This window comes from Juglans microcarpa x Juglans regia, chromosome 5D, assembly GCF_004785595.1.
Source record: "Juglans microcarpa x Juglans regia isolate MS1-56 chromosome 5D, Jm3101_v1.0, whole genome shotgun sequence".
Classification (NCBI taxonomy): Eukaryota; Viridiplantae; Streptophyta; class Magnoliopsida; order Fagales; family Juglandaceae; genus Juglans; species Juglans microcarpa x Juglans regia.
The window spans coordinates 14,630,217-14,646,149 of record NC_054602.1 but is presented as its reverse complement, the minus strand read 5'-3'; the positions used below and the strand labels follow the sequence as shown (position 1 = coordinate 14,646,149).

The window sequence follows — 15,933 nt, the reverse complement described above, 5'->3', positions numbered from 1 at the left end:
AAAATTTCTTATCAAGTAAATCACTTTGAAATTTTGAAATACATAGTATTATAGATAAGATTTCTTTCTTAATAATATTATAATTATCCTGTGCAAAATTCCAGACTCCATAATGGAAGCGAACAATCTGTTCAAATGAGTCTGGTGAAACAACTTATTTCAAAATGCCACCATAACCAATGTCTAAGGCATCTATTTCAACAATTTTAAATGAATCAGAAGTAGAGATACCAAGACATGAAAAGTTTTGACATGTGTCTTGATTTGTTTGACCAAATTAGTGTGGATTTCTATCCAAGGAGGAGAATTATTGTGTAGCCTTTTAAAGAGTGGGCGACATTGTTTTCTCATGTCTTGGTAGAAATTAGTAACATAATTGAGGAAATCAAGAAAACGTTGTAATTATTTTTTATCAAGGATGACATCAAAAATTTTGTCTACAAATTCAATAGCCCGGCTTATGGGTCTAATTTTGCTTTCAGAGATATCATAACCAAGGAATCGAATCTTGGTTTGAAATAATTTAATTTTCTTGGTTGAAACAACAAGATCATTTAGTCTAATGATATCTAAAAACGAATTCATATGTTTCCAGTGTTCATCAATAGATTTAGAAAATATGAGTACATCATCAATATAAACAATGGTGAAATGGGTGAATGAATTCAAAATATCATTCATGATGTTTTAGAATTCACTATGGGTATTTTTGAGACCAAAATACATCACATTCCACTCGTAGTGACCAAAGGGAGTAGTAAAAGCAGTCTTATACATATCTGACTTATCTATCTAGATTTGCTAGAATCTTGACTTTAGGTCAAATTTGGAGAAGATAACAATATCACTCAACCTATGAATTAAGTCATTTTTGTTGGGGATAGAATACATGATCCACTCTAAGATCTTGTTCAAATGTTTATAATTAATGACTAGGCGGGGGGGTTCATCTCTCAATCTCAGCATTTTTCTGAATATAAAAAGTTGTACAAAAGCAATGAGACTTACTATGCCTAATTATTTTTTTATTAAGTAGATCAGTGATTTCTTTTTTGCAAAATTTCAAAGTCTCACTATTCATTTGAATAGGTCGAGCCTCGGTTGGAATATTCTTTTCATTGAAATCTTTGATATAATGAAGAATAACATGTTTCTTCCTATATCAAAAAGTATTGGGTAAATCAGAACAAACATCCAAAATTAAACGTTTGTTAAAATCATCAATTTTAGATTGAAGTAAAGTACTAGATAATTGTTCTGAAATATTTTTGTATTTGATTTCGTGTTGAAGGAAATTCAAATGCTTAGTTTTTGCAGAAAGCAAAGATTTCAGACTTTTATCAGTATCAATTTCAAATCTTGGACCAAATTTAAACTTGACTTTCTATCCGAAAGGATCAGTAGTAATACCATCCTTATCAGTAAGAAATGGATATAAAGATGAAATAAATGGTATTCCTAAAATCACTTTGTCAGACATATTTCTAACAAATACAGAAGAAATTTTAAAACAAACATTATCCTAGCAAACATGAGTAGTATTGAGCTCATAATTGATCGTAATCTGAGATACATTTGCCGAGAACAGTCGTTCAGTAGATTTTTCAATATTTACTAGGTATTAATCATTTCTGGATACAGTTCATATTTGATCCAGAGTCAATCATAGCAACAATAGAAAATTAAAATTCATGACGAACTAGGTGTGGGCAGTAGGGCCCTGCCCCGCCGTCTTCTGCTATGCCCTCGTTAAACGAGGTGAAGCCTCCCGTTCGTCAGATGTGGGGGGCGGGTGGCCCCTCCAGCATCTGACCACCAAGGCGGGGGCTGGGGCGGGATAGGGGCAACCCCTGCCCCACCCATATATATATATATATAACCCAGGCATGAAACGACGTCGTTTCGTCAATGGAAAAATGGTATCGTTTCATTTTTTATTTAGATCCCACCCCTTGCAAGATCACCCTACCAGTACCCAGAATCTCTCTCTCTCTCTCTCTCTCTCGCAGTCGCCGCTCAGTCGTTTACATTCTGCATCTTCGTCACCGTAGCCGTCTCTGTACCCTTTCGTGACTCTGTCTTCATCTTCGTTGCCGAAGTTAAGAAACCCTATTGCTATAATTTAGTTTTTTGTGATATTTATTTTATGGAATGGAGATTGGAGGAAGGATGGGGTTTAATCGGAGATGAAAGATAAGATTTTGTGAATTGTGTGCTGTGGAGACTTGATTGTGCATGTGGTTTGAATGATTGATGAACAATGTGTACAGTGTGTTCGTGTGTGAATCTCTCCATAACTGTAATCTAAATTGCAATCATCAGGAATAGTTTTAACAGGAGGAACTTCATGTTCCAGAGTCCATTCATTGGTAAGAGAAATATCTTTCCAATAAACCATATTTGAAACTTGAATATTCGCATCTGGGGTAGAACTCTGAATTAAAAGAGTTTTTCCTGCGGTTGGTTTTGAAATAGCTTTTGGGTTTAAATTTGTTTTTAAAAAATGATAATAAATTCGATAAACAGGAGCAAGTGGCTTGCTTCCTTCTAACATATCATAACCAGAAGTTAAAATATTCAAAGTTAAAGATTTGACAATGTTATTGTCATCTAAAGCAAGAGTTAAATCAGGAAAACAGTAAAAATGGACAGGTCCTCTGAATAAAGAGGATTGTCATACAAAGAATAGTAGTTTCAAACTTGTTGAATCTAACATCCTGTAAACATAGTAAAATAGAGGCGTTGATGCATTTCCTTGTTAAAGGTTTGAAAGCAACTTGAACAGAACCAATATGCAAATATTTGTAAGCTTTTACTAAAAAATCTTAAATCAATTTTTTAGTAAAGAGGCAATATTTTTCTTGAGATTTTGAAATAGCATAGGTTTGTTCAACATTTTTAACATTAAAAGCAGTGTTAAAAGTATATTGAACCCAAGATGTTCGGTAAATAGAATTTGAACTAATTTTTAAAATATTTCATTGGTTGAAATCACTTAAAGCAGTTTCTTTAAAAGAATAATCTTCTTCATTAACAATGTTTGGTGGAACAGACGATCTGGAACTAATAGTTGAATTAGATCTAAACTTTTTACTCATTTCGTCACCAGTCAACACAATCTTTCACACTTCAATGCCTAAAACTAACATCCTTATCCTGACCCGACAACCTAACTGCCCTCAACGCTCTTCGACAAATGGGTCTTACCAAAGTACTAGATGGACAACAAGGAGATAGATCAGACAAAGTAAGAATTCAGGTATTAGGTTGAAAGCCAACAAGATAAGTGAAATGAAGAGAAATAATTACGGACTATCAGTAGCCAAATGACTCTGATGCCAAAAAGACAGACGATTTGGATATTATGAATAAGCAAAATTGGGTTTTAGGCGGTATGATAATAATTAATGATATTTTGCATCAGCGGAAATGACTGGTGACTAAAACCGAATATGTTTTATTCGATTATATATATAAATATATATATATATATATATATATATATATATGACTGAAATGGAAGGAAGTAGAAACCTACTTCCATTTCAGTCATATATATTTTGGGAAAACTTCATGTTACGAGGGAAAAACTTATCTTTGTGGATTATTCTCTTCACATGAACATGTATAAAAATGAAGTTCATACAGAAAACTTATTGTCAATGTGATGACTTGATCTCTAGAGATATGATGCCTTGATTGGTAAGACTCTTATAAATCAACTTATGTACATTACACAGCCATCCAGATGTCAATATGATGGGCTGATTCTTCTCTTTACAGTTGACCGTCTCTATTTTTGTTGATATTTTTTTTTCACATTCTAGATATTTATTGTCTAAATTTATTTTAGATACTGCCCAAGTTGTCATAATCTTTTGAAGAAAACTGTTAGTACTTAACAGTTTAATCTAAATGAACTTTGGGGAAGCAACATGCAGTAGGGGTCTGAATTTTTTTTAAATGTGTTGCCTTCTATCTATTTTCTTGTGCTGCAGTTTTTAACAAGTTAAACATTACGATTCTTAAGGAATGAACACTCCATTTGAGGAGGACCACTTCTTCACCACTCTCTTACAAAGTGGAGGAGAAGTTTGTAATAGCACTCTAATATACCCAGTGCATTCTAATGTTGTGGTACAATCAACTCCCTTTCACGGTGAAAAGAGGCATCCGACAACGAGGGTGTAATGCATCAGTTTAGAGCACTCTCATCTGGCTTTCCAAAATAGAGTTTGGGTTTGAGGATGCTATTGTGGATTCCCATATTTATAAGGGAGTCACTATGCATCCCCTTTCTTTATTTCGGATTCGTCATTCTCGTGATGATGTCAAACTTCATTTGGGACAAGGGACATAGGCATAAACTCCATGGCAGAGTAACCCGAATGACCACTATCTATGTCAAGACTCATAATATTGGCAACCAATTGTTGCGGTCATAAGTTTTTGCCCATTCCTCTACGACACCATTGATTTCCTGAGCCGATTTGGTAATCCTGCTTTCACCATTGATTTTGAGTTTCTAACATGTTTAAATTGCTTAATTGTCTACAATTTTATAGAGATGGATTCATAAGAGTATGGGAGTATGTTATTCACGAACCTTCTAAATTAGGACCCTAACATTGACCACACTTTCTTGAGTCAAGCTCAACACAGTCCAATATTGGTGAAAGACGCTCCACACCCACCTCAACTAGAGGTTTTTACCATGAAAAATCACAGAGGGGTGCCAACTTCACCCAAAAAGAAGATAAGCTATTTGTGTCGGCATGGTTAAATGCTAGCTTAGATGCAATCCAAGGGACTGATAAAAAACATACCCAACTTTGAGAGAAAATGTTGTTATACCTCAATTAGTATAAGCAAACTACAACAAAGTGGATCATTGGGTCTTTAGTGCATCGGTGATCGGCGATTCAAAAAGTGACTAATAAATTATGTGCAAAGCCAGCCTAAGTGGAAAGGTTAAATCAAAGCGGCTTGACCGAGTAAGACAAGGTATATCCGTCCACTAACTTCTTTTTGCTATTGTACATACTGTGTTTCTTTGGCTTTGGATAAATACACACTAATTATTTTTCTGTTTGTTTGTGTTTTGCAAGTTTGACAAAGCGAAACTTATGTACTAATAACGGGAGAAAACCCAATTTCCATTCGAGCATTGGTTGCATCTATTGAAGGACCAACAAAAATGGGTTAAGCATTACTCCAAGGATAGTTCAAAGTGAAGGTCCATGATGTCACCAAATCCAACTCGTATCTCTGTTTCTCTAGATTCAGTAAATTATGCCAAGCGGAGCATGTTCTTGACAATGATGTTGTTGACTTAGAGAGGCCAATGGGAAGGAAAACAAAGAAAGCAAAATGAAAGGCCCTAAATAGTCCAGCTGAGAATATTGTTGAGATCTCCGTAATAAAGTATACTTTTCTTGAGGAGTCATGTGCTTAAGAGAAAGAATATTTCCATCTTAAGGGGCAGAAAATACATTATGATCGAGAAATGGAGGATCATAAAATACGGTTGGAGGACAAAAGGCTAAGGTTGGAAATGGATAGATTTCAATTTGCCTGATTTAAAGTCAATGAGAAAGCAAAGAGGGAGTGGTTAAAAAGGAAAGAGTGGAATATGTTGATGGATGTCACTGTGTTACTTGAATAACAACAAATATATTTCCAACAACGTCAAACAAAAATTATGGCAAAACGTAGTGCAGATAAACAGCGATAGTTGAGAGTGACAATTTTGTGTAACTTCTTTCATCATTGAACAATTTTCACCAACGACAATCGTTGGCTAATTTCTATCTTCCTAACTTCTTTTTTTTTTTTTTTTTTTTTTTTTAACACTTCATGACATTGTCTATGATGTTGGACAATGTTTGTTATGTTAGATGCATGTTATTGAGGACAATGCTTGTATAGCAACTTTTTTTTACAAATGCTCAGGATAATTGTCCCAAATCTTGTTATGATAAATTTTATTAGAGAACTAAAATCGTACATAAGAATGAAAACACGAAATTGACAACAAATGCTACACTAGTTGAGGATATTTTCTAAAGTCGGCTATATAATTGCCATTGATGCTCAATTAGGTCTAATTGGAATTGAGAATGAGTTGAAGCGTCTCTAATTTAATGATGACATTGAATGAACTCGATAAATTCATATGTATCGACAATTCAGGAGGATTATCATCAAATTGTTCGTACTCGAAATCGAGAACTCCATTATCATCTCACGCCTTCAATAATCATATTATGTAAAATTATGCATTATTTTATAATTTTTTTAGTTCACTAATTTTGAATATTCAAGCTAGTCCACGAATGATTGCAAAGCGTTGTTGAAGGATCCCAAATGCACGCGTTACATACTGATTTGCTATTCTTCTGCTGCTGCAAAATATTTCTTCTTGTTCTCTTGTGGAGATGAGATCTTTTTCATAAATGTTGACCACTTTAGATATATATCACCGACAAGGTAGTGTCCTATAATGTAGTCATTACTTTTAATTGAGTAATTGATGGCATGTTCAGTGAAAATAAAAGATCTCTCAAGTACATTGATATCATTATGAGAACCGGGTAATTCAAAAAATGCATCTCATATCCAAATATCATATGATGTCATCGATTTTAAGATAATAGTTGGTTCACGACTATAACTAGAGTCCATACCTTTCCATGCAGACGATCACTTTTTTCACTTTTGGTGTATGCAATCAATGATCGTTAGTATCTCCGGGAATCCACATTGGTCATTCCAATGTGAATGCTCTTAGGCCCCATTTGTGTACAAGAGTATTCTAAGATATTCTTAAATATTTCTTTCCCAAATATTACTCAAGCATAAATACTTTTTAATTTCACATTTTCAAGTTTTTCATTTAATCATTATCTAGCCATTATAATTTTTTCAAACTTTCGAACAAAATATAAAAAATAATAAAACTTTTTCAAATTTCAAAATAAAAATAATTTTTTTTATTTAATTTTTTTCTCTCATTTTTCAAAATCTATCAAACATCTTAACTCAAATTATTTTACTATTATTCATAAACTATCTTATTATTATTTATAAATATATTGAGATATTCTAAATATTCAAACGGTTTAAAAATTTAAAACGCTATTAATTAGAGTGTAGAAAGTGTATTTTGTCATGGAGGAAAGCGACCAAAATTTGGCCATATATGTAAAATAAAATTAGTTGAACTGCATCAAAAGTCTTTTTTTTTTTAAATAAATAAATAAATACTCTACTGCATGAATATAGTCCAATCATGCCACCACTTGGTCCACTTCCATAGGTAATACCGATGCATTAAAATCAAAAAAATAAAAATAAAAACACTAAAAAATAGTTACAAGTAGATAATTAATTGCCCGCCCCTTCCATCACTCAATGTCTCAAACTGCCTTCCAAGTTTCAAGGTCAATTTTCACTTCTCATATTTTTCCATCCTTTCTAGTGGTCCGGACCCTAATATTACTCCAATATTTCACGTCTAACGAATAGACTAGTCGTCGTTCGACTATTCTTCTACATTGACTTATGGTTAGACATATATGCCCTCACCCAATTGGCATAAGTACTCAAATGTCCCCCCACATTGAATTGCAGAGACGGAAACTACCAAGCAGAAAATTCTTGAAAATATCCACTATTTCCTACTTGTCTCCCAATTGTCTGATTCCACTCTAGAAAACATCGTTTTGTTGTATCTGCAAAAAACAATCTATCTATGTCTGTCATGTTTTGAGAATTTTAAGAGTTGTATCTTGATGAGGTCGTTCTACTTGGTACTATCTCTTTGTACTTGTCCGAGCATCAACTGTATTATATTTTTTATTCCTCCTTAGCTTGTACGTGACAAAACAACCTAAACAAAGAGGATAAGGGCGTACTTTGCTAAGCCATGCCTGTTCTTAGTAGTTTCAGAATGGAAGTTGTAGCTCCGCTGACTCCGTCCACCGTTCTCTTTCCATGTCCTCTCCCTTTACGTCACATTCAGATTGAGAAACTTTAAACCCCCCTCCCCCAAGTCTAAATGAAACATACAGTACATTACTCTCTCTCCTCTCTCTCTCCCCACCTGTACGACCGTTGCAAAGTTTCTTCACACAACCATACCTTTTCCCTTTGTCTTGCTTTATATCCACCTCTTCCCCTCGGATAACTCACAAAAGCTACAAAGAATCCGTAGAGCTTGACGAGGAGGTGATGATGGCCATGGAGAAGAAAACTTGCATGGCTTTTCTCGTGAAGCTGCTGACAGCTTTGGTTTTGGTATTAATATCAGTTCTTGAGAATCATGAAGTGGGTGCAAGGTTTGTGGTGGAGAAGAGTAGTATTACTGTTCTATCTCCCATGAACATGCATTCAAAGCGCGACGGCGCCATAGGGAACTTTGGAGTTCCAGATTATGGAGGCTATCTGGCGGGCTCTCTGGTCTATCCCGAGAAAGGCTCCAACGGGTGCGAGGCCTTTGAGGGTGATAAGCCTTTCAAGTCCAAATTCTCTCGCCCCAATGTTCTTCTTCTTGACCGAGGAGGTATGCAATCTGAAGAGGAAATCCCTCCCCTCTCTAAATTTCTCACGTTGACTTTTTGATTGGTAGGTAAAAAATTTCTATAATTTATCATGTTTATTAAGATAATGGTCGATGATTGAGATTCATGTCATAAAGCTTTTGCAGAGATGGATGTTCGTTTGACTTTGATATCTTTTTTTTTAAAACTTAATGGGTAGAACATCAGTCGTCTAACATAACTTGTTTGTTAGGAATTTGATTGGGAGATTATGCAATAAGGTTTTTTTCAGTTATGAGTTCTTGTTCGTCGTGGTTAGGTGTTTGAATAGCATGCAATGATGAGTTATTCTCAATTTTCTGGATTTTTTAAATAAAGGAAAAAAGAAAAAGAGGACTCACTTTGCCATCATTGAAACACTCTTTATCGGTACAAAATCTCAAGACACTCCACCCCCTGCTATAAAAGATCATCCAATTTTCTGGACATGAACTTTGAACATAGTTACCCTGTTTTTTACTCTGCTTTTCCCCCTGTTTTCCCATACCATCTTTGTTTTCTTTCTGTAAATCATGCCTAACCTACACAAGATGTGGAAATTTTGACAGCAAAAGCCTTTTAGCTATAGTTGATACATCCTTTATAATTCATATATGCCATCTCTTGGTGCTAAACTCCTATATGCCATTCCTTTATAGCTGTTTGGTTGTTACCCTTTTAGCTATAGTTGTTGTGATATGGTATTACAAATGCACTGCGGTTTCTTTGTTTTTGAATGACGTCTGTGGATAAATTATATATATTTCTTTTGTTGCAAATGTAGGATGCTACTTTGCCTTGAAAGTATGGAATGGACAACAGGCAGGAGCTGCAGCTGTTTTAGTGGCTGATAACGTTGACGAGCCTCTAATTACCATGGATTCTCCCGCGGAAAGCATTGATTCAGATGGGTACATAGAGAAGATTGGAATTCCATCAGCTTTGATAGAGAAGTCTTTTGGCGAAAGCTTGAAGGAAGGTCTGAAAAAAAAAGAGGACGTTATAATAAGAATAGACTGGAGAGAGGCTGTGCCCCATCCAGATGAGAGGGTTGAGTATGAGTTTTGGACGAACACCAACGACGAATGTGGGGCTCGCTGCGACGAGCAGATGGATTTTGTGAGGAATTTCAGGGGCCACGCTCAGATTCTTGAGAAGGGGGGTTACACCCTTTTCACACCACACTACATAACTTGGTACTGCCCGCTCGCATTCATCCATAGCAGTCGATGCAAATCTCAGTGCATAAACAATGGAAGATACTGTGCTCCAGACCCAGAGAAAGATTTTGGAGAGGGATATCAAGGGAAAGATGTGGTCCTTGAGAACTTGAGGCAGCTCTGTGTGCATAGAGTCGCCAACGAGAGCAACCGGCCATGGGTTTGGTGGGATTATGCTACAGATTTCCATATTAGGTGTTCCATGAAGGAGAAGAGATATAGCAAGGATTGTGCTGAGTATGTCATTGAAGCACTTGGTAAGTTCCGATCCATATAAGGATGGTGCTACTCTTTTGCACATTCTATTCTTTTAATGTTGTGTTACTGATGGCTTGAATCTGTTTGACTCAGGTCTTCCCATCGAGAAGATTAGAAAGTGCATCGGTGACCCTGAAGCTGATATGGAAAATGAAGTCCTAAGAACTGAGCAAGAACTCCAGGTCATGCTCCTTATCTCTTTGATAAATGCGTTTTTTTTTTTTTTCCTGAATTTTGTCATCATGGATGCATAGAATTTTACAGTGATAAGTCAGGTGATCAAACGAGTTTTTTTATTCAAGTGATTTGACTTTCTGAAACTATTATTACTTCTTAACTTTGAAATAAGTTATTAAAATGATCAAATATATCTCATTATTTAAAAAATAATAATAATAGAGCAAGGATGTCAAACCTTTCATTGGATGATATAATCAAGTTTAACAGTAGGTGCTCTCATTTTTCTAATTGCCGTCATTAATTTTTGTTGATTAGGTCGGGCGAGGATCTCGTGGTGATGTAACCATCTTGCCAACAGTGGTCATTAACAATGTTCAGTATCGAGGTTTGTTGCATATATATTGCTCTGTAAGCTGTAACTCTTCTCTTCCCTGCAATTATACATGAATTCTGTTTTATCTCCGAGCCTGTAGACATGCAATTCATGGGTAGACTATGATGGCCTCAGTCAAAAACACCTCTTTGGGTGTCTATGTTGGCTTTCCTCTATGGAACACGAGGCCAAACATGGCAACATCAAATGGTTACCACTCGCCATTGACTCAAAAATGAAACTAATATCTTATTCATGTGATTAATAGGGAAAGTAAAGTGAGCACACTAGCGAAATATATGGTCAATACAAGCTCACCTTTTCCAAGTTTTGGTGGTTGGCACCACGATTTGTTTCTGTTGGCTTTCATCAACTACAGATAAAAGCGTTCTCATTGTTCCAACTAATTTTATTGTGCTTTGCTTTACATTTCATGGTTGTTTTCCCCATTCAAATGGTCCTGTGCTTGCCCCTTGTCTTGGGCAAAGCCTATCCAGTTTGCTTTCTCCAATTTTTATCTACTCCCTGTTGATTTTTCAGTTAATATGATATATTTTCCCCAAGTTCCATGTTTTTGATAGGCTAGTTGTTTACCATATGATACTAAAAATCTGATGCCACTTTCCTTGAAGGAAAATTGGAGAGAAGTGCTGTGCTGAAAGCCATATGTGCTGGATTCAAAGAGACCACTGATCCTCCAGTTTGTTTAAGTGGAGGTTGATTTGCTTATTTGTTTATTTCACTCTTCAATGCTACTGTTATTTTGAACTTAAAAGATGTAATGATATCTTCTGTTTTTTTCCTCCTTATATTCATTTCCCAGATATTGAGACTAATGAGTGCGCTCATGAACACAATGGTGGCTGTTGGCGGGACACACGCTCTAATGTAACTGCTTGTAAGGTACAAAGACAATTTCGGAATTCACTCATTCTCGTTAATTCTTCTCATTAAAATTTCTCCTTACGTGTTTTATATATTGAGATCATTCTCTATATTTAGCAATTTTCTAATGACAGAAGTCTTGCACTTGGACAGGACACATTTAGAGGAAGAGTCTGCGAGTGCCCGGTGGTAAATGGCGTTCAATATCAAGGAGATGGTTACACATCTTGTACACGTGCGTTTTTCCTCCAACTTCTGATAAATTTCCAAGCAAGACACCTCGTCCATCAAGTTTTTGGTGAATGAGCGTGATGTCTAATCCCCTCTCACAGCTTGCTATTGTTTGAGAGTATCAGAAAATGTATTTGTTTGGATGATCTTAGGAATTTTGTTGATAAGATTAGAGTGGAAGTTAAGACGTAAATATGCAAGCAATAGAGTGCTATTTTCTTAATTCTGTTGCTATGAGCTATAAATTTATCTAAGTAGGATGGACTTTATCCGGTGTGAGCTGCTTACTTTTTACTTCTTCCCTGACAGCTTTTGGATCTGCAAGATGCTCAATATATAATGGAGGTTGCTGGTCAGAAGTTAGAGATGGATTGACCTTCTCGGCTTGCTCAGTTCAGTGATTGTTATCCTAATCGTCTGCTTTTACCAATTGTTTCTTGCTTCTTCAGTTATCTCTACTCATCGTAGAAGTTTTTTCATTTTTTCTTAGCACTTGTAGAAGACTCCTCATTTTTTCATACATCTTACCAATATTATTTTCATATGCAAAATAGGAGTCTGATCTACATGGCTGTCGCTGCCCACTTGGCTTTCATGGGGATGGTCAGAAATGCGAAGGTGATCCAGTATACCAGTTTTTATTACTTAATACACAATTTATGTATATGCTCTACTTGTTCAACTTTAGAATGCTTTTCAAATCTAATATGCTAACATTCATCTCCTTTTATTCACTGGTTGAGCACCAGATGTTGATGAATGCAAGGAACACAGTCGTTGTCGGTGTAATGGTTGCAGCTGCAGAAACACTTGGGGTAGTTATGAATGCAAGTGTAAGGGGGACCTTCTGTATATAAAGGAGCAAGATGCTTGTATTGGTATGAAAGCACATTCAAATCATTGAACAAAATTACTGTGGTTTGCAACACAATAAAAAATTAGCCATCTGCATTAAAATATGAAGTAATCCACTATTAATTTCCTTCTTTCCTGGCTGTTGTGCCTTATGTCTCCTAGGCTAGGATGTTGGGGCCTTACTTGATGGTTCTGGGGGGTTTCTTTGGACCAAAGTACTTGATGGGGTCTAAAACCTCCTATCAATTTTTCTTCTTTTGCAATAAAGTAGGACTAGCTAAAAGACAACAGAGATGGCATGAGTGAACATCTTACAGGCAAAAACCGTGGTCCTTTGAAAGATTTTGGAGCTCCCTCTCCAAAAGTTTTGTGAAAGAGTGATTCTGTCTAAAACTCATGCACAGGACTCTAAGCATGGGAGTTTGGAGTATGTGAATAATAAGCCAACCATATCTTTCCTGAATTCAAATTGAAAATGTAAGATTAGGGAGCATCTAGAGATCATAATAGATAAAAAAAACACTCAATATTGTTTTTAGCATGTTTGGAAGCAAGGCAGTCAGTTCACTATTTTCCTGCTAGTCTAGTCTGTTTTCCAGTCTGTTTGGTGGTTTTTTGTCAGAAACAAATGGAAGTAATATCAGTTAGATTTCTTTACTAACTTCCCCCACTCATAGATTTGTGAAAGAACATCATGTATAACCCTTACTAGATTATTAGTACTCTCCACTTTTTGGATACTGAAACTAGTTTTATCTGATAACCCCAGCTTAATGACCATACAAAGTTCTAAATGTCATTACTGTTATCCTTTACCTTGGATTTTTCTTGAATGATGTCAATTCCTATCAGTATCTACCATTGATTTTATAATCCACTGGTTATTGCTTAATTGGAGATTTGTGTTCTGATTCTTGCTTTTTTATGCAGAAAGAAATAGATCACGATTTGGATGGTTTCCATCCTTCTTGGTCCTTGCAGCTTTGGCGGCAGCTTGTATAGCTGGTTATATATTCTATAAATATAGGCTACGGGTAATATATAAAAACACTCCACTAAAATGCTGTGTGTCCAATTTTGGTATATACTAACTAGCTAAAAGAAAAAATGTCTTCCCATTTGTAGTCTTACATGGACACAGAGATCATGGCTATCATGTCACAATACATGCCACTAGACAACCAGCATGATAATCAAGTCCAAACTGATCAAGCCGAACCTTTACGACGAGGCTCGGTGTAAGGTAATTATTTCTTTACCTTTGTTGGCAACTTCTGCTTCCTATGTGCTCGCATGTTTTCACAATTTTCTCCACATATTGCTGCTATCTTTCAGGAATGAGATCAAAGGGAATCCATTCAAGAGGACCATATGAATGCTAGATGTGAATATTCAGATACATTCCACGTCTCACATGTGGAAAACAAAGGGCAGATCCAGTTCTTCCTTTATAATATCAGTATCATTTTAGGATGACTATGAGCTATATACCTAGCTATATAGACAACTTTTTATGCAGAACACTTCTTTTTCTGCGAGCACAGACACAGTTGTTGGCACGATCATGTAGTATTGAGCAGAAAGTGAGATGAATGTAATGATAAACACGAATAAATAAGGAAAATGAAATGAAAATAAGGATTGGTAATATAAGATCTGCCTTGCCTCGAGTCCACGGGTCGTAGGCTTAACATTACTGGATAAATGTTTTACTTACAAACAGATTTCATACTCTACTCAGACATACTGCCGGCAGGTTTCTTATAATTAGTAATGGTGGTTATCTCGAAAGTTGCCATATGAAACCGCACGCATGGCTTGAGTACAAATGGTGTATGTGTTTTAGAACTTGAAGAGTAGCAAAGATTGCAAATTCTGCACAATAAATGATCATTTATTAAATATTTTTTTATCATTTAATAGTGATTAATATACCATATTCTACTTGTTATGAGCAAAATAGAATGAGAGTGTAGTATATAGCATTACTCAAATCTCATTTGAATACAAAAAAATTCTCAATCCATCTTATTTCATTTCATATCATTATTACAATTTTATCAAATTTTCATACAAAATATAATAAACAATTCAATTTTTTCAAATATTAAAATAATAATAATATTAAAATATAATATTTTAACAATATTCTATTTAACTAATCTTTTTATCTCTTATCACCCCTCTCTCAAACGATGAATTTAATCGATGCAATTTCAACCCGACGCAACCCAACAAATCTTCAGCACAAAAAAAAAAAAAAAAAACAGAAGTAAAAAGAAGAAGAAAATAACAACTCGGAAGACATGGCGTTCAAATGACACACCACGATATTCTGTTGGTACAGAATCCAAACCACACGATCCGGTTGCCAGGTGCCATCGAATTCCCTTATTCCGATTCAGTTCGTTGATTTGATAATAGAGTTCGGATTATTTATCTTATTTTCGGGTTTTGCTGATTGTTCCATTGGCAGTTATAATTGTTGTTTGTAAAAGTGAATTGGGAATGTCTGTCTTTCTTGTTAGATTTAGTGGAATAGAGAATATAGGTCTGTGAATTTACTAAAGTTGAAGATTTGAGTATTTCTCTCTGGGTTTTGGCTCAAAATCGTACAAAAAGTAATTCTGGAGGTGGAAAATCTTGCAAGGGATTCAAGAAACAAGCTGATTGATTTCATATGAAGAGCTTTCATGTAGTAGAAGGACGGATTGGAATTAGAGGGAAAATTAAAAAGATGATCAATTGAAGAGAGACGGAAGACAGATAAATGAGAAAGGAGTAGATTCCATACCCTGCTTCCAAAACGCAACACTTCGTTTGTTTAGCAAAACAGCATCGTCTGATCCCAGGTAGCAAACGACGTCGCTTAGACTTCTTCTAGTTCTACTCTATCCCTATCACTAACACTTCAACACTGATACATCACACTTCTTACTTCCCTCTGTCGCCCAGAACTGAACCTTCATCACAACACCCCCCCCCCCCCCCCCCCCTTCCCGATCTGAGCACATAACAAATATTGGTCGTTCAAAACAGTAACATCTTATTCAAAGAGGTATGTCCTTTTTACAAGCTCAGTCTGTTGCTGCAGAACTGAAAGTTTTGCTGAAAAAGTTAAATTGTTTATTGTATTTTGTGTGGAAATTTAAGAAAATTGTAATGATAAAATAAGATGAGATGAGATGAGATTCACTATCCCAACCGCACCTAAATGTCAATGAGAACAATTGGCAAAAGACTTGAGACAACTTAATTGGTTGGAATGCATTCCAAGCTCGCTCTTCAAACAGTTTATTATATCAGTCAAACTGATTGGACATCGTCCAAGTCTATCAGCCAAATATTTAGG

General features: G+C 35.6%; 1 protein-coding gene across 1 annotated transcript; it reads left to right on the top strand.

Moving 5' to 3' along the window:
- Positions 1-7,909: 7,909 nt before the first annotated feature.
- Positions 7,910-14,099, top strand: LOC121264141 (vacuolar-sorting receptor 6-like). Its single transcript, XM_041167215.1, has 13 exons — positions 7,910-8,563; positions 9,364-10,056; positions 10,151-10,239; positions 10,553-10,622; positions 11,243-11,326; positions 11,434-11,513; positions 11,649-11,730; positions 12,036-12,118; positions 12,281-12,344; positions 12,476-12,604; positions 13,512-13,615; positions 13,707-13,824; positions 13,917-14,099. The coding sequence occupies exons 1-12, from the start codon at positions 8,233-8,235 to the stop codon at positions 13,821-13,823; spliced, it is 1,926 nt and encodes a 641-aa protein (XP_041023149.1). The 5' UTR covers positions 7,910-8,232; the 3' UTR covers position 13,824; positions 13,917-14,099.
- The last annotated feature ends 1,834 nt before the right edge of the window (positions 14,100-15,933 follow it).